The 25,627-nt window shown below is 40.1% G+C and overlaps 2 protein-coding genes across 2 annotated transcripts; one reads left to right on the top strand and one right to left on the bottom strand.

Annotated features, from left to right (window-relative positions):
- Positions 1–513: 513 nt before the first annotated feature.
- polr1h (RNA polymerase I subunit H) lies at positions 514–7,909 on the bottom strand. Its single transcript, XM_042506165.2, has 5 exons — positions 7,762–7,909; positions 5,678–5,797; positions 3,145–3,239; positions 2,956–3,065; positions 514–2,861 (listed from the first exon to the last, which is right to left on the bottom strand). The coding sequence occupies exons 2-5, from the start codon at positions 5,793–5,795 to the stop codon at positions 2,837–2,839; spliced, it is 348 nt and encodes a 115-aa protein (XP_042362099.1). The 5' UTR covers positions 5,796–5,797; positions 7,762–7,909; the 3' UTR covers positions 514–2,836.
- Positions 7,854–25,261, top strand: ddx39b (DEAD (Asp-Glu-Ala-Asp) box polypeptide 39B). The gene is made up of 11 exons (XM_042506164.2): positions 7,854–7,955; positions 9,187–9,419; positions 9,650–9,777; positions 11,179–11,271; positions 11,357–11,540; positions 15,831–15,949; positions 18,925–19,056; positions 20,844–20,953; positions 23,144–23,288; positions 24,533–24,680; positions 24,836–25,261. The coding sequence occupies exons 2-11, from the start codon at positions 9,197–9,199 to the stop codon at positions 24,850–24,852; spliced, it is 1,299 nt and encodes a 432-aa protein (XP_042362098.1). The 5' UTR covers positions 7,854–7,955; positions 9,187–9,196; the 3' UTR covers positions 24,853–25,261.
- The last annotated feature ends 366 nt before the right edge of the window (positions 25,262–25,627 follow it).

Below are 25,627 nucleotides of genomic sequence, written 5' to 3'. Positions count from 1 at the left end.
AAATAATAATTCCAAAAAACAAAGACATGACCTGGAAAAATTATTAAAAATTACAACACCCTGTAGCTCAGTAGGTAGGGCAGGCGCCCCATGTACAGAGACCATGACCACAGGTTTGATTCTGGCCTCGGCCTTTTGCTGCATGTCATCCCCACTCTCTCTCCCAAAAAACAATGATTAAGTAAAATAATTTTAAATACATAATTACGATTATAATAAGTTTAAGTTATAATAGCTCGTTATCTTTATTTCCCTATACATTTTCCCTTGCTTTATTTAAAAAAGAAAAAATCAAATTTGTGAAACCTTTATTACTAAGTTACTCATTGCCTTTTTCCCCATGTTTCGCACCAATTTTTCATCAGGCATCTGAAAGCAGCACAAGAAAAATGATGTCACTCCAAAGGGTTAAAGTCACTGTCTGCCAACAGATCTATAACTCATCCAGCACAATAAGGTCAAAATTATTAAAATTATCAAGTAATTCAAATTTCATGCCAGTGACCATCAATGTGCACATCCATCATACATATTTTATTCAGGAAATACTTCTAGTTTGAAGATGAAACCCAGGGGACATTATATAGAAATTATGAGCTTCATAAATGTACAACATGATTACTTTTCATCTACAACATGCTCCACATCAAACATATTGAGACATTACCTTCTGCAAAAATCTGTGGCAAAGGTTTAGTGGCCACAATGCTGTGTGCTACAGGATGGGCATCAAATATCCAAAATTGTCAAATGCTACACAGTGAGTTTTTAGCCTCTTTTAGCTTGTTTAGGTTTACTGGATCCCAGACTTTGCTCTTAGCAACTGCTTACTCCTCTTTACTACTTTCTGCAGCACTAGGCAGCTGTTAATAGTAAAATGGTGTGGATGGACCCACTGTACACAAGCTGCTCAGCAGCACAGCTCAGCACATGCACACACGCACGCACACACACACACACACACACACACACTCTCTCTCTCTCTTTCTCTCAGAGAGCAGCTGGTGAACATATTGGAGCATTTAGCTGATAAAGAGACAGATTTTTCTCAGAAGTTGGTAGACATCACAACAGAGCTGAAAGCCAGTAGGTGGGTTTCCATTAGCCCTCAAATAACACAAATTGAAATTGAGAATATAACATTTTGAAAATATTAAACATTTGTGTGAAATGTTATAATCATTGTATGAATTATTGGAATATATGGAAACACGTCAATTTTGACTCCCATTTAACGCAAAAAACTTTTCACACTTGCATTAGGGGGTAATTTAGGCCATTTGAATAAGCCATATTTCACAAAACCACAACTAGAAACCCTTTTTGGCTTTTCTAGCTCACATGATGCTATGGCTACGTGCTTGTCAGTAGGAAGTGGCTCGCTCATGATGCAGCAGGAGCTACAAGAGCTGTTATTGCATCACATAACTCTTCAAAAGTTGAGCAAATCATCCAGAAGTTTTGAATCCACAATTCCTCTGTGAAATCAAAAGGGACGCCATAACCCCTGGTTATGGCATGTTATGGAGCCATAACCAGGTATTATGGCTCCATAACATGCCTACATCGCCTTGGATTGTAAATATTGATGGTTAGTGCAGTGGCTGCAATAGAAACAAAGCTGCTAATGTTCTGAATGTCCATCACCATGCTTCTTGGAATGTTATCACCAGAGAAGTCACAGAACATCACTCAGTGGAAACACAGTCATCTCAAGTTTTGCACAAATCTGTAATGGAACCTGCTTAGTGAATACGGGACATTCATCAGGTGGACACAAACTCAACTCCAAATAATGCCACTCATTCTGCTGGAGGTGTAAATAGAGAACCACAGTAATGAGCCCTAAAACCTGCACTTAAGTTTGCATTTCAGCACCTCCAGTCCCCTCCTGTCAAAGTCAATGTTTTTTTTAAATGGGTTTTTGGTTAGAAGCCTGAAATAAGGTCTGTGGTTACCACAAGCTGAAGAGACCTTCAAGTTTTGTTCTGATGTATAATACCTCAGTAAATACCAAACTGTGAACTATGAAGACTTCATGTGTTTTTGAAAGGAAGTTGGAACAAGTAGATAAATGAGACAACAGAATGTCATCATGCCGAACACAGCTTTGTGGTGGTGGCAATGCAACAGTAGTGTAGTTCATTTATTGCCTAACATTAGCTTTTGATGTCTGGCAATTGAATCGAGGCTTCAAAAATCCTAAAAGTGGTGTTCATTTGTGGAGAATGTCAGGTGGTCAAAAGGTGCAAGTATCATAAATGTTTGCTTACCACAGGGGTCGGACTACAAAAAAACATCACTCCTGCAGCACTGCAGGCAACGGTTTGTTAACACACTCACCATAACAACTTTGTCTGTTGAAAATATGTTAGTGCTTAGTTCACAGCTTGTTTCATGCCCCAAGAGGCCAATTAGTTTTTATTTTTTATTACAAACTTCATCTTAAATAAAAAACATATTCAGTGTTAGGCATATTCTTGACTTAGGAAACTGCAGTTTAACAGAAAGAAATCTTTTTCTGCTGTTTCAACTGTTTCTCACAGCAGCATCAGCAGATCAATAGTGACAAAACTTCTGTGAAAACTGAGTGAACTCCATCCACTGACAGAGACTGTGAAAAGATCTGGCAAAAAAATGGCAAATGGGTGATAATAGTTGAAGATCAGTAAGTGAGATGCCCTGCAGTGCACAGCCTGAGAATCCAAAGGAAAAGGCTCAGATGTCGTATTTACAGTACATGTACGGAGAAAGCATCCAAACATCTGAAAGCAGTGCTGGCAGACATGAAAGCAGGAACACGGAGAAGAATGGAGAAGGTGTGTTTGAGTTTTTCTCAAGAGTCCTCCTTCTCTTGATACCTGGAACACCAAAATCCAAATGATCAGTCAAAGATCCCACAGCAACACAAAGTGTTCAAATCAAGTCCCAGAACACAGTGTTCATACAGCTTACCTGCAGTGTATACAGGTGAAGAAGACAGTCTGTCCTTCATCTGCAGATCTCATCTGCCTGGTGTGGTAAACCATCCCCTCTTTATTGCACTGAGAGCAGCGTCTGTCAATCTAGGGGAGTAGGCGAGCTCATTAATACAGTGTAGAGTTGTTCCTCTCAAACATACAGCAGAAGTCCCTCTGTTCTTACCACAGGTCCCTTCAGTTCAGAGTCCTCCAGTGACATCGACGACTGCTCCACAGGGTTGAAGATGATAGTTGAGTGGATCTCCTGACCTGAGAACTCTGAGCAGTAAAGACACACGTGTTAGTGATAATCAAAGCAAATGTGTGCCATAACAATACTTCAGAGTGAACTCCACATCCTCTTGTGCTCTTCTGACTTAAATTCAGTTCAAGGTCCTGCATAGGACTCATTTTACCAAAGCTGGGCAGGGGCTAAGCTGCTTATTTCAGGGTACTAATAATATATGTGAGAGGTGTGGCTTATCACCGGCCAATCATACTTATATGTTCTTGAGTTATGGTCTTCTTTCTTTACCACATGAAGTTAAGTCCTTAAAATCTCTCTTGAACTGTCATAGCTATCTTTGGGGTACCCCCTGCACCAGTCAGTCTCTCTGAGAAACACTCAAGATGTTGTTGCTTTTGCTTTATTTATTTAATACTGATAATACACTGATTTAATGTGCTTTAAATCAGTAGAAAAGGTGAAATATTTCCTGAGAGGCTCATCTGCCAGTTTCTACAAAAGATGGGAGGCTATCATGTCCTATGGAAATACTCTGACTGCTCTGGACCCCAATCTGGTTCTCATTGCATCTAATTTTTCAGAGTAAGTGTCTTGACTATTATTCCCATGGTGTTCTTTCTCGCAGTTCTTCTTTTAAATATGTAATTTATTATTATTTTTAAAATTATTATTAATTTATTTTTGCTATTTTTGCTTACTTATTTGGGTTTAATATGTGTGGTTGGGGTGTTAGGATAAGGTGCTGTTTTGTTTTTCTGTTCCACCACACCACACAGAAGGTTGGGAGGGGAAAAACACAAAAAACACTAAATACATAAATAATAAATAAAACACAAAAAAATTATATCACCAGTTTGCATGTGGGATTTTTCTGAATACTGCTCACAGTGAGCTGCGTGGATCATGTAGTGTAACAGTGTCATTGTTTCTGCAGAGGCACTTTACTGCTGAGTCTTCAAAAAGATTTTCAATGCTTAGATCGGCACACTAAATAACATTCACCTCTGCAATGTTGGGTTGGAGGAATGAATCTCAAACTTTCAAGACAAGAGCTATCTGCATAATAGACTCTACTTCAGGAAAGTAGTCTCACATGGCCTGACCTATGTCCATACTTTGTTTAAGTGCTGTGCCAGAGCTGGAGAAAGGTCTGGCTAAACTGATAAGAACTGTGCACTAAGGGAGAACTAACATTGCTGCCTCATGGCTGTATGCCTCCACACACCAGTCAAGTTGCACTTACACATTCATGTCAGTAAAAGCATGGATGCTTCACACACATTTCCCCCCGACAGTACAGAAGTTCGCTACAATCAGCAGTTTACTGATGTCACCAGTTCAGTATCTGACCAAATGTCTCCCCCTCTGCTCCTGACTTATGATGTTAATGACCAGAAAAGTGTTTTATGCAGAAGATTAGGATATCACAGTGAAGTTGACCTTTGACCTTTTCAATGTTAAATATCATCACTTCATCATTTCATCCTATTTTTACTCTTATTTGTTGCTATTAGAATAAGAAGTGTTGAATAACGATCAAAAGCATGTTTTGTGAGGTCACAGTGACCTTTAACTATGAAAATGTCATCAGCTGATTGATGAGTCCAAGTGAACGTTCTTGTGCCAAATCTGAAGAAACTCCCTCAAGGCATTTGTGAGATATAAGATTCACAAGAACCCGAAATGCTAATCAGTTCATCGTTTGGTCTGAGTTAATGTTTGTGCCAAACTTGAAAAAAGTTGCTCAAGGCCTTCTTGAGATATCATGTTCATGAGAACAGGACAGACGGACACCTGAAAATAAAAAGCCTCCAGCTGTGGCTATTAGCAGCGTGGAGGCATAAAAACATGTTTTATGAGGTCACAGTGACCTTTGACCACCAAATTCAGTTCATCATTGAGCCCATGTGGACGTTTGTGCCATATTGGAAGAAATTCCCTAAAGGTGTTCTTGAGACATCATGTTCACAAGAATGAGATGGACAGATGCACAACCTGAAAATAGACTGTCTCCTGCCATGGCTACCGTTGAGTTGTTTGTATTTCTTTGAACCAATCAGAATCATCTTGGACAGCACTAAGCTCAGGCTGCAGTATTGCTGTCCTTGTAAAATAGTGTGGGAGAATTTTGCCTGAAAAAAGGCATATAATGGCAGGCTGTTACCCACAGTCTCCATCCTGTGAGTCAGACTAAGAGTAAAGCAAGAACATACTGTATATATATCATATGTTTAATCTTACAGAAGGCCCCTAAGAGCCAGATGAGCAATGATTTTGTTTTTTAAAACATGAAGACGAACGTTTCTTTATGGCTACATCCCAAAGTGGTTTGACTAATCAGAGTGCATTGCACTAGTGTACTCATGTGGAGGGTGTATATGATTAAATTGGAGTGCAGCTGAATCTTATCTATAATGTCTCTGTGTTCCTCTCAATCACACTCGTGGTCTGTGACTGGGAGAGTTGGTACCTGCTACTGGGATGCAGAAGGAGCAACGAGGGCAGCGCACTGTGTCCTGTATTCCTGGGAGAGGAAGAACATTTCCACATTCTGGGCAGAAGTTGGGATCACCACCAAAACACGACATGTCTGTGTGAGGAAAAGGAGCATTAGTTCTGTACTTAGGGGAAGATGGGACAGGGAGAAATCCAAACTGACACCGTAACCATTCAACACTATATATTCTAGCTAATTTTTTTTACAATGCACATGAACAGAATTGCCATATTAGCCATAGCTCAGACATTGAAATCAACAAGTTGTTGTCTAGATGGTTAGATTCAGATATACTGTCCTCTAGGGTTATTTCTTTTCACAGCCTGTACACAGAAATACACTGTCTCTGACCACATGGAAGGGATGTGAAGTGCTGGTTTAGGATCAGTGTCATTTGCTATTATGACTGCTACAAGTGTGGCGGATCTGAGGTTAATTTCTGAACCATATCTATATCTGAAGGCTCCCTGCCCATAGCCCCCCATGCCCCCAGCTTGACGGCTAGTCACCTGTCAAGGTGAGCCCTCAATGGGCTGAAACGGAACATGTGCACTTTTTTTCTCCACTGAATCTGTTACTTACGTTCGCGTTGCTGCGTGTTTCATGTTTGTTGACTCAGCTGCTAGATAGTGTGTCTGAAATGTCTGTTGGCTTTATGATTTGACACTGTTTGTTTTTATTACACTGAGGTTGTTTTTAGTATATTTATGGTCTTTTATGTATATTTATTACTGCCTTTTCTATTTGCACAGAACTCAAACGCACTGCAATGAGCTGGTGAGGAACAGCATTTCGTTTCATTCTGTGTACACGAATATGCATAGATCACAATAAAATTGAATCTTGAAAATTTGTTTAAAAAAATGTTACATTCAGACTGTTAAGTGCATAAAATGTGCCACTGAAATCCATTCAAACTGACATTTTTGATCCCACAGCCATCAAAGCATAAAAAGACGCATTGTATTATTTCTAGATGTCATTCTGGGCTTTTGACTTGGAATTTGTCATTTTTACCATTTTCCACCTGATGACATAATTTTTACCATATTTGGCATATGGAGAAAATAAATGCTATTCCTACTAGGTGCACTGTCACAATTGATGTTGCTGAAATATTTTGTGTTTTTTTTTCATCTAAAAACATAGTGGCGTCATGACAAAAACCTCTAATTTAAAGGGATAAAATTCTGAAAATTAATTAATGAGTATTTGATATTAATGATTGGGACTGATGTTGGTTAAGAAAAGTAACTAAATGAAAGCAGAAAGTCATATTAATGTATACTTTTTTATAGCCTGATTTTGAAAAGCACATTTTCTTTGCAGAGTGGTGAGTGTGAGTATTTGACACTGTGCAAAAAAAATAGTGAATAAAAATCATTGTTGCTGCTAATCATTGACATATCCTAGGTGATAATGAAAAATAATAATAACCTACTTAGCATGTAGTATACTGAAAATAATTGAATATATATATATATATATATATATATATATATATATATATATATATATATATATATATATATATATATATCTTCATCTTAAAATCTTAAAACTTAGTACCATGACCTTTCATTTACATGGCTAAAATTTTGAAAATTTATGAATACTTGATATTTATGATTAGGACAGATGTTAGTTAAAACAAATAACTAAATGAAAGTAGAAAATCATATTAATGTATATTTTTTATGGCCTGATGTTTATATGGTTAAAATTCTAAAGAATTAATGAACATGTTATATTTATGATTGGGACTTATGTTGGTTAAAAAATTAACTCCATTAAGGTCGGAAATAATATTGATTTATAATATTTTTTACAGCTTGATTTTGAAAAGCACATTTGTGCACAAAGCGACACGAGTGCGTCTAATTTTAAAGCGAGGGTTAATCTTGGATTGTATGTAAGAATGTAAAACACAGAAATAGTTTAAAGGAGCACATCATTGGACAAAACCTATCTTGGAGCAGTTGACGTTGGTTAGCGCTATAGTCAACTTAAGCCACAGCATCAGACATTAGTTTTCGGACCAGAATCGCGTTACTTACCTGTTTAATGTGTAAACAACGTTTCTATCCACAAGTTTTCAGCGAAACGATCAGACGCCAGTGTAAGGTTGGCATGTGCACCGCGGGGTCCTCCAACTCCTCACCGTCGCGTGCTGAGACGTCATTTGCGTGCGCGAGCGTTAGCGCTTTACTTTGAACAGCTGTTGGGTTGACCGGTAACTGTCGTAGTTCAGGTATGTTGCTTACTAAAAGTCATTTTAAAGCTGCAGAATTGGCAGATAGATTACACGCAGCTATATATTAGTCAAAGGTTGAATCGTAAACATGTTTAGGAGGCCAGTTAGTGAGTTGTTTGTTAGCCGTCGAGCTAACAGCAGCTAACTGTTGACATACTTGGGTTTGTTTTTGACCGTTAACGTTGGTCCTTAATGTGTCCTTTATTCACTGAAGCTTAGCAGACATTCTCTGTCAGGCAGGAGTCTACAACCACTATTGATAGCTGACATCAGATGAATGTGGTTTGCTCTTTGCACTTAAGGAACAGTTCGGTTTTTTGCAGTGAGGGGTGTATGAGGTACTTCTCAGTCAGCACGTTTGGAGAAGCAGGCTGGGGTATGACACTGAAGCCAAGCGACGTATTGCTGTGGAGGTGTCAGCAGCAAAAATGTATACCTAAAATGTATACCCAAATTCAGTATCAGCTTAATTGTGTGCTATACTGACAGTATTTTCACTGATTTACCTTTCCTTCAGATAGTCAGCGGAGAAGCTGGTAACAATTTCAGTTCTACATCAATGCTCCCCTCAAAGCCACCAGACCCTGTTGAGAAAAACACATTTTAACTCACTGAACACAGGTGCAGCTGGTCTACCGCTGTCTCCATCAGTTAGTTTGTGTTATTGTGTGACTATAGCGAATCAAAACTGGCCTTTTTAAACACCAAAGTCATACAATAATACAAGCAAAACAGCTGTTTGAGGCAGTGGTCACTGGTCAGTGGACCAGCAGCTCCAGCAGTGATGCTTCAACTTAGATGTTTTGTACATGTTCACTTTGCCAATTTAAAAAGAATTATATATATATATATATATATATATATATATATAATTTATTTATTATTTTTTTCTCTAGGTTTGTTATATTGGCAGAAATCAGCATGTTGACAGATAATGGCTAATAATAATAATGATGGCATGCCGATATTATTGTCACCCTTAGTGAAACTGATTCGGATCGTACTGTTCCATGTCAACATTATCTTGGCCAGAATAATTGTAATTCACAGTATTATCTGGTGTTCATCAGAATATGTAAATTCTGGAGAAGTTTCAGAGAAGGAGAGGTGGTCTGTATGTCCAGAGAAAAGTCTGAAATGTAATCCTGTTTAATACAGTAGTCCTGTCATGAATTCAACATTAAAAATCCCGCTCTCTGAGGGATTTCTCATTGCGTGTGTTTTGCAGCCGTATCAGGATGACAGAGAATGATGTGGACAACGAGCTGTTGGACTATGAGGAGGACGAGGTGGAGGCTGCTGGGGTCGGGGATGTTGGAGGTGCAGGAGACATGTTGAAGAGGAAGGAGGGAGTGAAGGGCTCCTATGTGTCCATTCATTCCTCTGGATTCAGAGACTTCCTGCTCAAACCTGAACTACTCCGAGCCATAGTGGATTGTGGCTTTGAGCATCCATCTGAGGGTAAGTCGCTAATGAAGCTTAAGAGAAGAGTTGAAACCTTAAGAGTTCCAATAAAACAGAGAGCAAATGTTAGTTTGATTTGAAATGATCTCGTTAAGTTAAAGATACCAGTGGTGCAGCATTTTCTGTTTTTCATTCCTCTCCATATGCTCTTTGTCTTTACTTTGATGAAAGACTGCTGTCAGTTCATGCCATCATACAGACATGTTGGGTGTGTTTGTCTCTCACAGTTCAGCATGAATGCATCCCTCAGGCCATCCTTGGTATGGATGTGCTCTGTCAGGCCAAGTCTGGGATGGGAAAAACTGCAGTGTTTGTTCTGGCCACCCTGCAGCAGCTGGAGCCCGTAACTGGACAGGTGCGTCAAAGATATCATTTCTGCTGAAAAGGGGGGGGCACATTCCCCTCACTTTAAAGGCCTATTATGTATAAATTAATTCATAAATAAAGGCTACTCATAACTGACAGCAGAGCACGAATACAGCTGGTCAGAATAAGGCTGCTGTCTAAAATGTTGATTTACACATCAGAGTTACCTTTAATTGCACTGAGCAGACTGAGCAGCAGTGACGGTTTGCACTGGCTATCTTCTGTCAACATACAAACTAGTTGGGACCTCGAAGGTTGTTTTTGGGCTGTTTGCAGTCTGAGAGAAACAGCTGAAAAGAACTTGAAATTTACTTTTAACAACTACTGACTTCTTCTCAATCTGCACAATCTATATTTTTGTTAATAAATGAATATAAGCTGATAAGGTGACATGAGATTGGATATCGTCTTATATTTTGCACATCATAATATCTTAGATGTTGTCTTTTCCTGATTTTAAAGGCTGTACCACAGTAAAGCGAAGTCATTTTCTGAACTTACCAGACTGTTCTATCTGTTCTAATATTTGTCTCTACTCACTCAGTCATTGTAACCACATTACTAATGATTACTTATCAAAAATACAATTGAGTAAATATTTGGCAAAAACACCTACAATATCAGAAAAATATTCAGCTGTTTGGTTAAAAATGTTCTGAAATTTTGATTCCCTCCATATTCTCTCCAGCCCTATTTACAGTTAGTATTAAGATAATGTATCAAAAGATGGTTTTGTTCATTGTTAAGATGCGGAAACAACATTATCTATTACAATAGGTCATGTCTCTATCAGAGAATAAATATCATTTCATCATGTAGAAATTTTACTACTGACTTTGGAATATCTGAGTTTAACTCTGGACATTGTGGAATGTACGCATTTTGTAAAATGATTTGAGGAAGTATTGGAAGATCAGCTTTCTGTGCTGTCAAATCCAGCCGCATGAAACTGATGACACTATCAAGTATTATCAGAACTCTTGTGCTAGCTCACTGATGCATTGATGTTTATCAGGTTATAAAACATGTCTTTAATCAACGGAAGCAGGCGGGAGGAAATGCAGACAAAGTGCATTTGCTTACAGGGGCTGGAGGAGTCTGTATATTTGGATGTTTGCCTGATTTCACCAGAAAACTATGTTAAAGTGGTAAAGAAATCCTTAAACAATGTGCTATAAGCCTCTTGAGCAGATGATAGAGAAGACAAAATGAGAACGCTCCCAAAACTATTCTGAGCACTGAAGATTCTGCTAAACCCTGTCACTTGTGTACATTCTGACTTGTTTACAGATGGAGTTCTGCCCTTGTGGAGAAATTTTCAACAATTTTGCGTATCCTATGTTGAATTCATCAAAGGATCTTACTTGTAACTGTTGTTGTTTGGCTGCAGGTGTCTGTCCTGGTGATGTGCCATACCAGAGAGCTGGCCTTTCAGATCAGCAAGGAGTATGAGAGATTTTCAAAGTACATGCCCACTGTCAAGGTAAATCACTGTGACCTGAGTCTCCCTTTTGGCCCGAATCCTGACTCTCACACAGTTCCTGTGATGTGTGTGTATGTGCCTGCAGGTGGCAGTGTTCTTTGGAGGGCTGTCGATAAAGAAGGATGAAGAGGTGCTGAAGAAGGACTGTCCTCACATCGTGGTTGGAACTCCGGGCAGGATCCTGGCGCTGACACGCAGCAAGACACTCAACCTGCGTCACATCAAACACTTCATCCTGGATGAGTGTGACAAGATGCTCGAGCAGCTTGGTCAGTAAATATATCCCTCTGTACCACTAAAGGAAAAATCAATCTAAAATACTTGATAGCGGTCTGAAAGAATGCAAGATTTGGACTGTGCCTTGCATTTATGTGCCTAATTTAATTTTCCTTTTTTCTGTGGATAATTAAACAGAATGACTGCAGATGTGACACCACTTTAGGATATTTTGCTGATGCAAACTTTGATTTTCCCCCCAACATGTTAAGAGAAAAACATAAAATGTCACCAGAATAACATAAAGCAAGGAGAAGGCCTCTGTAGATCAGACTGCAGCACAGCCACAGAACCTTTTTAGATTTTGTGGTTGATTGTGCACTAGTCACAAAAGGCTTTGCAAGCAGCTCTGTATTTTGGCTGTAAGGCTACATGCAGGATTGAGGATGGTTTCAGATATCTGATTTCACTAGGTGGGTTTCTGCTACAGATTTGCACAAAACAATAGCGATATATTCAAAATGTGGACAAAACACAATAACGAGATGACTGCGTTTCTACTGAGTGATGTTCTGTGACTTATCCTCTGGCGATAACATTCCAAGAAGCATGGTGATGGACGTTCAAAACATTAGCAGCTTTATTTCTATTGCAGCCACCACATAAGCCGTCATTATTTCCAATCCAAGGCCACGTAGGCATGTTATGTGAGCGGTAATGGAAAGGCGATCCTCTTGTCCTCATATGTAGGATCGGCCACATATGAGGGATTTCTTGGAGGTGATAGTCCACGATTTCACAGAGGAATGTGGATTCAAAACATCCAGTTGATCCGCTCAACTTTTGAAGAGTTATGTTATACAGTAACACTTATAACCTATATGACCTGTAAGAGCAAAAAGTGTTTCCATTGCAGTTTTGCGAAATATGTCTTTGTCGTATCACTTGAAATACCACATCATGTGAGTGTAAAAAGTTTTTTGCGATAAATGGGAGGTTTTTTTCAAAATTGATGTGTTTCGGACCTCCGGTGAGGCATGAAGCATGGCAGCACGGCACTGAGCCTGACTCAAACCCCCCAGTGTTCGCGTGTTTATTGGGACCTAAAGCCTATTTTAAGTCAAGTTTGATTATTGAAGAGAATGACCCGACTAAAGATATGGCAGCAAAAAGAGAACAATGTTTTGACAAAAAAAACTGAATCCAGCAGGAAGTGCCAAGCTAACGAGTCATCCGAAGAATTAGTTATGCTAATCAAGCAAACAATGGCAGTGATATTGGCTACTGCAAGAAACAGTAGCCCATATGCTCAAAGATTTGCTTGGAAAAGCTCTGGACCCCATCGAAAAGCATATGGAAGAAAATGGCAATATCCTCCGCTCATTAAAGGAACAAGCAGACAACCATGCTAAAAAGTTTAGCACCGTCTTCAGCTAAATCGATAGCATTCAAGCTAGCCTGTGCAAGAGCGAGAAGGATAAATGCTCCTGTCTCACAGATTTGGCAAGTTTACGGAGAAAGCTCAATGAACTGAAGGACAGGTCCAGGTGAAACAACGTGCGACTGGTTAACTTACCAACAGGAGATGAGGGTGATGACCCCAGAGGTTACCTCCAAAAGATGCTTCCTAACAGGATACCACAGCTTAAGAGCTCCCGCAGCACACCGGTAGAAATCATTTCCAACAACGCCTCCAGACCTAGAACCATGATCTTCAGGCTACTGCGCTATACCGACCGTCAGGCTATCCTCGAGGGCGCGAGGAAAGCCAGACCCACTCTCCCTGACGGCACTCAGTTTCAATTCTTTGCAGACTACAGCCCCAGGTTGACCAGGAACGGCAGGAATACAGGAAGCTCCACATTGAGCTCCGACGGAAGGGGATAAATTTATTCCTTATCTACCTGGCAATTTTGAAAGTGAATCACAAGAGCCCCAGGGTGTCATTTAACTGAGCAGGGGAGGCAAAGGATGCTCTGAAATCTTGCAGGAAGAAGGATATGGTAATGATATGAGTCAATGAAAAATACACTTTTTGTTTTGTGAGGACATTCAGCATACCGAAATGCCAATTTGTCAGAGGGCTAAACTCTCCTTACAAGCGTTCAGAGATTCTAGATTTCTTACAAAGGAGAAAATTGATATTGCAATGTTGCAGGAAACTCATCTCAAACCTAACAGTATCTCCAGGGTTCAGAGCCGTTTTTATAAACCCATTGTAGCATCAGCTGATGGTTCTCGCACAAAAGGAGTTATGATCCTAATGAGACGCAGCATAAATATATCAATTGAAAAGACTGGCTCTGACAATGGGGGGCGTCTGGCTTTTTGCTGTACTTCCATTCAGGGCAAAAAAGTTGCTTACGTTAGTATATATGCCCTAACTACATTCTAGGCTGAAATCTTTCCCTCAGTTACATCACAATTATTAAAGTTAAATCACTACCAACTATATGTTGGCTCAGATATGAATGCTTTCATCAACAATAACCTGGATAAATCCTCTCCGTCTTTATCAAGTTGTCAAGAAGCTGCCTCCAAAGAAATGTAAATTTAACTGGTGTATGGAGAGTACATAATCCATCTGTTAGAGACTATATGGTCTTTTCTACAAGACATGAAATGTTCTCAAGAATAGATTATTTTTTATATCCTTAAGTTTGCTGATGTCAGTACATTTAATAGAATTTTTGTCCAGGCACTTACCTGATCACAATCCAGTAATTTCCACTATTAATTATGGGAATATCAAAAATAGGGCTACTAGATGGAGGTTAAATTTCAACTCTCCTACAAAATAAAAGATACCTGACGCAACTGAGACCAAAATTGATTGAATTTATAAATTTGAACCAAAATAGTATCTCAGATATGACAGTGGTTTGGGCCTCCATCAAGGGATTTGTACAAAATAATGCTATATGGTTCAGTTCCTGTTTACATAAAAGGCAGCTTCAAAAGATATCCACAATAGAAGGCGACTGTGTTACTTTAGAGAGTAATTTAAAAAGGAAATACGCAATAAACATAGAAAACAAGCTCAAAACAAAACGAGCAGAATTGAATGATTTATTAAGAGCCAGGGCAGAATATATGATGCATGTAACCAAACATAAGTACTACGTAGAAGGCAGCAGGCAGCAGGCCAAGCCATCTTTTGGCACTAACCCTCAAGCAGCAAGAAGAAAGGTCCATACCAGCAATTAGATGTGCTAAACATGGGATAATATCTTCAACAGAGGAAATAAATACAACCTTTAGAAATTACTTTAAAGAATTGTACACAAGTGACTCAGCCCCTACTGAAGATGATTTCACCAAGGATTGACTCCAGGCCTCCCCCGCAACCCTTGCAAGGACAAGCGGTTACGGACAATAAATGAATGAATTTCCCAAAGATATGTCCCTACCTACAGGAATAAAAGCATGGGATAGGGATATGTCTGAATTGGGACAGGAATTAAACTGGGATACGATCTGGAACAATTTTACGAGTGCTTCAAAAAACCCAAATCACCAGTATATACATCTGAAATTTTGCCATAGAGCATACTTAACGCTAAGAATAAGTCATCAAATGGGGCTGATACCTGACCCTTATTGTTTGTTCTGCCCCCACTGGCTCTTTTATACATGTTATGTGGCAATGTCCAGTGGTTCTTCATTTTTGGGGTATGGTTACAAATGCCATTGCAGTATTTGTGGTATGGTTACAAATACCATTACAGAACTAACAGGGTCGCAATTACCAATGGACACTGCTGTACATCTTTTAAATGATGACTCCCACCTCTCCCTGACGGACAGAACATGCGAAATTTGGCTGGCAGGCCTGACTCATCACAGCAATGATGGAAACAAACGCATGTCATATTACAATAACGACAGGTGTGTGAAACCATATTTGACTTTAAGATGGGTGAGTCCTCTAATGCAGTAGTTTACACAACGTTAAGATTTTCTTTTTCCAAATTCAAAATGAGCTTTAATATATTCTTTTACAAATTTACAAACTCTGCACCGTCATTGGTTTTCAACATTGCACCTGTATTATATTTCTTCTTTTATTTAAAAATTACAATATATTACAATATAATACTATACTAGATAATACTGATAATACCCAGCGGCAGTGTGAGGTGGACATTTTGAATTATTTCCGATTAGTATTATTATAGAAAGCATAATAATACTTTGGTTATTGACTCTTGTTTAGTGGCCGCTGTGTTGAGAACTTATTAGAGACATAGAATATTTAACAGTTTTCCTTTTATTCATCTTTTTAAAATGTCAGTTTGTATGTCTGTGTGGATTCTGATCTGAGTCATTGTCCTCTTCCACAGACATGCGCAGAGACGTCCAGGAGATTTTCCGCATGACTCCCCATGAGAAGCAGGTCATGATGTTCAGCGCCACCCTAAGCAAAGAGATCCGACCAGTCTGCAGAAAGTTCATGCAAGATGTAAATACGCCTCCCCGCCTTCATCTACCATGCCTCCTCTCGCTCCCTCTACACCTCCACTACTCCTCCCCCTGTTGTGCCACGCCTGCTGGACGAATGGGTAACAGAGTTCATGTTGCCCTGCGACCTCCATGAACCCAAGTTACAAGCAAGAAAGAAGTTTTACTTGGCGCAGCCCCTTCAGTGCATGGGGGGAAACTTGTGCCCACTGCACTCCTGACATAGCTTTTCTGCTGTGAGCAGCCGACGCCAAGCTCCTGCAGCCTGCACACATGCTGCCTTACTTTAGCTCACCCTCACTTAAAGCTACAATATGCAATTTATGATCTTGAGGCAGGTAGTGTGAGTCCCCACCCTAACCAGCAACACGTAGCCTGAGTCACAGACAGCACAGTAGGGACAGATATTATAATATTATTACAATATTCATTGATATTCTTACTGCATCTGTTGCTGCTGCAGTGAGTTTACCGCTCTGTAGCCACTAGCCTTATCTCCAGCTAGCCACACAGCCCAGAGCAAACTGTTAGAGGCCAGAAAATTCCCAAATTATTGAAAAGGTAGTCTTAGGGGAAAAGGGGATTAACTCACAGACTCTCAGCCTGCTAGTGTAGCAAAAGCCTGTGCATCCACCTAAACAAATGTCTCTGTGCTGGCAACAGTCAAGGCTGGAGGCATTATGTTTTCGGGTTGTCCATACCTTACATATGTGTTAGTCTAACCAGCTTGTGAACCCAATATCTCAAGACCACTTTAAGGGAATTTCTTCAAATTCAGCACAAACTTTACTGACATGTAGCCTATGAATGTAGCCTGCTGTCTACCTTACTACTGGTGGAAAGTGGAGTTGTTTGTGTTTCTTTCCAACTTTACCAAACTCATTTAGTCAGGCAACTGTCCCCACTTCTGATATGGAGCATAATGGCCTCTTTTCACCCCTGTTTATGAGTTTGTACGGCAAAGAAATACTGCAAAAATCAAGGCTACTCGCAGTCAGAAAAACAGCAAGGCTGGCTTGCTGAGGCATGCAGCTCTACCATAGACTGTATATAAAGATGGACGACATGCCCCCACTTACCCCTGCTATGCTTAGGCAAGGTCAAAATATCCGCGATATGGAAGATGCCATCTTGTGATGGTGATGTCATTGAGAGCCTAATTCTGCGCAATACAAATATCAGTGGTGGGGAGTTCCGGCCAGAAAACCCGTTCAACAAATCACAAGCAGCTTCATTGTATGCAAGCACATGGATTGGCTGTCACAGCTGTCAATCATGGCAATAAATCCCCTTTTTGTAGAATTGAATAACTCATTAAAACCCTAAAAACTGATCATGAAAACAAACATGGGGTGGTGAGAACTACCGTCATTACAGAAACTATCTTTGGGAAAAATATATTTGGTGTGTACTTTGAGTTTTTAGTTTTGCCATGTCCATTCACTTACATGGAGGTGCGGGCTTTATGACCTATACTGCAGACAGACACCAGGGGTGGTCCAGATAGAAAGGTTACATTTTGGGGGAGCTGTCATGTAGTCCATCTTTATACACAGTTTAATGAGTTCTACTCACAGACTGCAGAGCCCTGAAGCCCCGTCCCCAACGCTGCAGTGTTGTTTTCATGTTTATTCAAAGTTTACTAAAATTGAACGAGTCAGGTGTCTAAATTGCATCAAATTCAAAAATGCACATCCCTGGGTCCCCATCAATACACTCACCAAGTTTTCTGTAGATTAGATGAATGGTTCTTGAGATATACTAAGGACTGACTGACTGACAAGACAAGACAGACAGATGATAGATAATTCCATGCTTTTTAGTTAGATTTGGACCAAACCAGAGTTTGTGATGGTTTGAGCATTGACAAGACTAACAAGTTTGAATGAAGCATGTTAGAGGTTAGAGAGAGTGAATATTGGACTGACGTTCATTACGTGCACACAAACACGACTCCAGCTGAATGTTGCTCTTTGTATGTGGATCACGTCGACTGACTGGACATGACTATTGCACAATAGTGAGGAATCTTTACAGGCTTAGGAAAGAACACATTTCAAGAAGAAATTAACCAAACCAAGAGTGTCTGGACTGGACAAATTAATGTGTAAAGAGTTGTGAAATAAAAGTTAAAGCTCCTGCATTTAATTGATAAGTCAATGATAGCTGATTAAATGCCAAAAATTCTCTGGTTCCAGCTTCTCTGGTTTGAGAATTTCTTGTCTGTGTTATACCCAATAGTAAATGGTTATTTTTTTATTTTTTTTTTTTTTTTAAAAAAGGGGGGAAAAAAGCTTTTAAAAAGCTAATTTTGTCATTCCAGGTTTTAGTAAATTACAATTGGTATTTTAAAAAAAAAATGAAAATTTGACACAGACAATTAATCAATGTATTTAGAATCTAATCAGAATATTAATCATTAGTGAAAAAAATGTTTCAGCCATAGTCTAATTGATGATAGTTGTACATTATGATGACTCAAACGCTGTAATATTGGTTGGATTAAATGCTGGTGTGTGTGTGTGTGTGTGTGTGTGTGTGTGTGTGTGTGTGTGTGTGTGTGTGTGTGTGTGTGTGTGTATGTGTGTGCGTGCGTGCTTGTGTGCGTTTGTGATTGTGTGTGTGTGTGTGTGTGTGTGTGTGTGTGTGTGTGTGTGTCTATGGTAGTTCTGAGTGCTCTCTCCCTCTGTCTGACTTCTCTCTGCTTCTCATCCTCCACTGCTTCTTCTGCACTTTGTCTTGATTATTTTCTCTCTTCTCTCTGTCGCATGGTGTTTTCATTTCGATACTTTTCCCTGCAACCCCTCCATACAAACTTTGATGCTATCATATATCTCTGCTTATCTGTCCTGTAAAACTTTCCCCTTATACTGTCCTGCTTTTCCAAGCTCCACAATCCCTTATGTCCACACCCATGTCCTTCCTTCAACCTCCTCAACTCCCCTTAACCCCCTTTTGAAATCCTGCCTGCTCCAGCCGATGGAAATCTTTGTGGATGACGAGACCAAGCTGACTCTGCACGGGCTGCAGCAGTACTACGTCAAGCTGAAGGACAATGAGAAGAACAGGAAGCTGTTTGACCTCCTGGATGCACTAGAGTTCAATCAAGTACGGGGTCCTATATCAGCCTTTTCATCATGCCTTGTGTTCTCTGTTGACAGGAATTCAGTGACGAGTGGAGAATGATGTGTGTGTTGCTTTATTAGAAGCATGATAGGACACATTTATGCTCACTGTTACACATGGAGATGGATGGAACCTTCTGTCTGCGTTCTGCATTCATTTCCTCCATATTTGTGCACATTTTCTGAGAGCTTGCGGATTTGGATGAAGTGGAACAGCACCAGTGGAAATCATGGACAGTGTAGCGTAGTTCAAGCGAGATATGATCAGAGAAGATAAGGAAGAATTTTAAATGATGGTGGAACAGAACAAATCGGTAATTCATGATAATATATAGTAATATGCAGTTAGAAAACAGAAAAAAATAATTGTCTGTGTATTTACTGGCTGCACAGACCTCCTGCCGTCTACAGCGCTGCTTTTGTTACACGGATCGTTACTACAACCTCCTCCACCTTGTTTGAAACTCAGCCCTCTAGCACCATCTATTGGCTGTTTATGTGCCTACACAAAGGACATATGAAGAGGGCAATAACATTTACAACATTTGAAAAAGATGGATCTATCTTTGTACGTAAAAGCAGTATGAATGAACTGTTGTTCTAAGCAAACAGGGCAGCGGTAGTCTGCTCCTGTGGATTCCTCCAGTACAACATCTGGATAATTCTGCTCTCATTAGTGAGTTAACCAACATGCTTATTCAGTTAGTCATTTCATGACTAATTACTAATTTCGTGACATTTCGACTATTGCAACTCCCTCCTTACTGGAGCTGCTGCATTCACCACCAGACCTCTTAGCTAGTCCACAGTAGAGTAGTAAGACAACTGCTACTCTACCTTCAATGGTCAAACCCTACACCATTGCACTCCTGTGCTTCTGGAAGATTGGCCTACCAGTGAGTATCATTCTATGCACAGTTTAGTGGAGCTATGGTTAAAGTTCCATTAGGCCATTTAATGTGACTCCTGTCCTGTTCCCAGTATACAAGCAGCAGGGGAGAAACCATTTATTGACAGACGTATGTCTGACTCCTCCACAGCAGGCGGAGATATACCCCCTTTCATTTAATTGCTATTGGACCTTCTTTTGGTTGACCTACTATGTCACATACCAACAAGTTAGAAAGTGTCTCCTTGTCTGTCCAACAATGTGTGGTTCTCATTCTTAAACTTGCGATCGATATCTTGTTTCGTTTTTTTCCCTCCTTGTTCCTCTTTTGTTTTTCCTGTCTTTCTTCTGTTAATTTATGCTGTTGGACTTCAAGGTCAAAGCCCGGTACGAGGACTGTGAAGCATGCGCAGAACACCTAGGCCAGTTCAGGTCCAAATAAGGCGTATACATGAAAGAGTAAATCAACCCCCAGCAGCATTATCTAGGTGTGTTTGTCCAACTATGAGAAGTTCAACTTAGTATGACTTCAGTGGGACTAAAATGTTAATATGTATTTTTAAATTCCAGTTTTAGTTGCACTAACACAATAATTTGACTTCTTCTAACATCGTGTAAACGTTATGAGGGAAGTTGATGGAAGCATCTCCCCCAATCAACAAAAAAACACACACACACACACACACACACACACACACACACACACACACACACACACACACACACACACACACACACACACACACACACACACACACACACACACACACACACAGATTCTGCAACCAGAAAGCAAACTGAGGTCTTAACTCTCAAGATGGATGCACAAATGAGTATGGATGCCAACTGTATGTGATGTGCTTTATTGCTGTGTTGTTCAGGTGGTGATCTTTGTGAAGTCGGTCCAGCGGTGCGTAGCTCTGGCTCAGCTGCTGGTGGAGCAGAACTTCCCAGCTATCGCCATCCATCGAGGGATGCCTCAGGAGGAGCGGTAACTGAACACGAGCAAACATTATTTGATGAGTCTAGTCCACAGAGTCATGGAATGGGATACATCTTTTAGGGGTTATCAGCATGATAGTCAGATTGCCATTTGTTTCACCTCATTACTTGGAGGAGAGTTACTTTGTTTGGTTTTGCCCTAATTAGCAGTCAGTGGCATCTCTGTATGATGTCATTTTCAGTTGAGACAAAAGACTTCAGAGGGAACAGTTCACATTTTTCAGGACAAGCGAAGAAATATGCAGATTTACAGATTTAATGCAACTATATTATTAATTTGAGTTGTCCATGAAAGTTTTTCATCAATTGTTACACCCAAGAGCAAAGAGCTGCTTAGCTGTTGATCTGTCCTCAGAGCGTGACTTGAACCAAATGTCATAGTCTTTGTTTTTGAGATATTCAACTTAAGCCTATTTTCCAAAACCCATTCAGTAACCAGCATTAATTCTTCCTGAAGGCTTTTGTTGAGATCTTGGCTCTTCTCTGCAGATACATGGATCGTAAAAGCCACTGCATACATCGCAATGCCTGCTTTATTCAACACATACAGTATATCATTTGTAAATATAGTGTTAAGAGAGGTCCTAAACAGCTGCCCTGGGGAATTCCACATTGTAAATAATTGATACTAGACAAGGCCCCATTAAACATTACACATTGCTGTCTGTTCAGTAAGTAGCTTTTCATCCAATTTACAGCAGAAGGCCTAAATCCACATGCAGAGAATTTAGTTAGTAGTAGGTCATGGTCTATAAGATCAAAAGCTGCACATAAATCCAGCAGTACACTAGCCAACCCATAATCCATTTTCTTTGAAATAAAATTGAATTTGTTTGCGTACAATACCTTCCATTAGTTTGTGTAAAACAGGTAAAATACTAATAGGTCAACAATTTGATCCTGTAAATGGCTCTCCGCTATTTTTTTGGTATTTTCTACTTTGTGAAAAAAAACACCTTCCATCAGACTTAACTTAAAAATAGTGGTTTTGCAATAGTCCTTGCTGACACCTGTAGCAGTTAAACATCGAGATTATCATAGCCACAAGGTTTAACACACTTCAGTGTCAGGATAATTTTTTCTACATTTCAAATTGACACTTTTAGGCATTATATGTTGTTTAATTATTGACTCAGAAATCATATTATTCATCGTCAACATTTGATTTCTTACTTTATTAACTTTATTTATGAAGTAATCATTAAAGTGATTAGCAATATCTTTCGGTTTCGTAATAAATCCAGTATCCGATTCAATGAAGGATGGAAGGCTGCTTACTTTAAATTTACCCATTACTTCATTGAGAGTTTTCCATAATTTCTTACTGTCCCCCTTTATTTTATTTCCTCAATCCTCTTTTGACAATATTGCTTTTTTTTTGTTTATTCATTTTTGTGACCATGTTTCTCATAGAGCAGTACACCTGTCAGTCAGCTAAACTCCCAGATGTCGCCACAGCTTTCTTAAGTTGGTCCCTCTTTATCATATATCCTCTCAATTCCACAACAAGCCAAGGGCTTTGAATGTTCTAACAGTCAGTTTCCTTACAGGAGTATGTTTATTTCAAATAGGTAAAAATGGATGAATAATAGTAAGGCAGCTTCTGTGCTAGTTAGTTTTCTCACATCATCCCACTGAATCTGATTTATGTCCTTAATGAAGACACCTTCACAAAAATGTCTGTAAATTCTTTTATATATCACCTTGGGCCCAGCTTTAGGTACTTTAGGTTGAATCCAAAATCATTTGTGTGAAAAACAGGGTTTCAGGAATCCAACAAATATCACCTTAAGCAAGAACCATGCAGCACTTTTCACTGCTTACCCAGATGATGTATCATGAGATGTTAAGTTGTCCAAAAGACTGCCTAAAAGCACTTCAAAAATTTGTTAACTTTGAGGCTAAAACCACTGCAATCAACAAGAGCTCAAACACAATCATCTGCCAAACAGTCCAGAATAACAAAGTTAGGGATGTTGATGATCTTTTGGGCTCAGTCAGAGCTCTGACATCAATTACAGAACTACTGAGTTTTTCTGTTCTTGATTATTAGTATAGATCTTTGCTACTTTATCACTCCTGGCTGTACAGAGGGCTTGTTTGTTACGTTGTGGCAGCACTCAGTGGAATATAATGATGACTGAACGTCACCTTTTACTCCCCTTCATTGTGTGTGTAGTTTGTCTCGCTACCAGCAGTTCAAGGACTTCCAGAGGAGAATCCTGGTGGCCACCAACCTGTTTGGACGAGGGATGGACATCGAGAGAGTCAACATCGCCTTTAATTATGACATGCCAGAAGACTCTGACACTTACCTACACAGGGTAAGGCTGTCTCTCTCTCACACACACTCACACACACACACACACACACACACACACACACACACACACACACACACACACACACACACACACACACACACACACACACACACACACACACACACACACACACAGCTGAACCCTACACTGTCCATCCTGATGGATTGGCTCTACACATGTGACTATAAAAAATATACAATATTGCAACAAAAAAGGCTCACCCAGGGTAGCTTGGTGAGAGCATCCTGTTGGTGTAAGCTCCACACTGTGTTTGTCTCTCTGTCTCAGTCTGGACTCTCTGACACCACGAACAATTTGAGTGGGCGGGAGTTACTTGCTTTGACAGACAAACTCCTTCAGCCAATCCTGACGTTAGCACTTGTCTCTGCTACACAAACACACCGTCAATTAGAGAGGAACAGGAGTTTTATAAAAAATCAATGTATTCATATTTATCATTTTTGTGTGTCGTGTTCCTCATCTACAACAATCCTCATGAGGGTTTCATGATACACTGGTGTTTCTCATTCAGCAGCCAACTGCCTCTGGACTGCTGAATCTCAGCTGGCAGCATTCTTGTTGTCTGTCTGAAGCATTGTGAGCACTGATCTGCATGGCCATGGTTCCCGGCTTTGCAACCTCCGTATCTGCTCCTCCATCAGCCAATCAGTGGTCAGACAACAGTAAACATTGGATTTGTACCAGGAACGTCTTATTCATCACCAACAGAGCTAGTTAGTAAATCAAGCTTTTGTCAAATCCATTCAGACAAACGGCGAAAAAGTCCTCTCCTCTGAGAAACTCTGTTACTGATTTAACTTCACTTATCGCTGTGTTTACTCTGCTAATGCTAAAGTTAGCGCTTGTTGCTGTGGGAGCCACTATTACTGTTGTGCAAGCAGAGGCCTGCATTTATGTCTTCAACAACTGTGCAGTCCCTGATTGTCTGCTCACTTTGTCAGCTATGGTGCAGATCCCTGATTGGCCCAGATTAGAGTGTCTGGGGTGGCAGCGAGTCCAGACTGTTACAGAGAGAGAAACAGAATGTTGAGCTCACATCATCAGGATGCTTTCACCAGTCCGCACCCAGAGGGCTCTACCTCGAAAACTCAGAACTAGAATCAGTCTCTTCACAGGGAACAGTACAAATACATTGAAGCGTGTTATCTGTTGTTATCCAGAGTGAATAATCAGGTGAGCTATACTGGGAGCAGCAGGTGTTAATGAGGTGTGGCTGATTGCAGGTTGCCCGGGCAGGCAGGTTTGGCACAAAGGGCCTGGCTATCACGTTTGTGTCTGATGAAAGCGATGCCCGCACACTCAACGATGTCCAGGACCGCTTCGAGGTGAACATCAGCGAGCTGCCGGATGAGATCGACATCTCCTCTTACAGTGAGTTCTCATTCACTCTGTGAGTTTATTCAAAGTTCCCCCTCACTAAGCCTGTGTGTGTGTGTGTGTGTGTGTGTGTGTGTGTGTGTGTGTGTGTGTGTGTGTGTGTGTGTTTGTGTGTGTGTGTGTGTGTGTGTGTGTGTGTGTCCCTGCAGTTGAACCAGCGCGGTAGACGGACCAGATGCCTTCTTGGGGCTCACAGTCACTTTGTATTTGCAGTTTCACTCCGATGACAGATGCAGACTGTCTTTGTATAAACTCTGGCGTGTCCAACAGCAGATATTTTCCTGATCACATGTGCTTTTTGACAGAGAGAGAGCCGGACAGTGGTGGTAAAGCGCCCTCTGCAGGACAGACTTGATTAACAGACTTTTTTTCCATTTAACGGTCCAATGTGAGTTCTTTGTTAATGAATATTTTATTTAGATGTTTGAGTTGTTTTATGAAGGATAGCTGGTTTTCTAGATGTGATAAATTGGCTTGTTTCCAGATGTAGTTGTCTGGCTGACGGTAGAGAAGTGGACATGTCCAAAACACTACACTGCTGTGTGGATTAATAAATCTGGTTTTTGCCCAGTAAAGTCTCTCATTCTTCATTCACCTGAGTGTTCTGTATTTTTCCAGCTATAAACAAGTCTCCCAAAGTACCAAAACCAACAACAAATCATTGTTGCCTCTGTTGAAGACGTAAAGCTTTAAAAACACCTCACTAATATAAAATTTCATTTTATAAAAGGCTTTCCCAAAACAGCAGTTACTGCTGCTCTTATCAAACACTACCCAAATAGAAATAGTGCATTTGTTGGGCCTATATTCTGTGGCGGATTAGTACTCATTTAGTGCTTTAGTGAGTACTTCCAGTAGCAGCATATACAGTATAATATCAATAGTTTGTATCCTTTACAAGTGTTCTTAAGCTTAAGGGAAAGAAAATGCTCCTCTGCTGT

This window comes from Plectropomus leopardus, chromosome 17 (assembly GCF_026936395.1).
Source record: "Plectropomus leopardus strain MGB_pleo_1.0 chromosome 17, ASM2693639v1, whole genome shotgun sequence".
Lineage (NCBI taxonomy): Eukaryota > Metazoa > Chordata > Actinopteri > Perciformes > Serranidae > Plectropomus > Plectropomus leopardus.
This window is presented reverse-complemented; position numbering and strand designations above follow the sequence as displayed.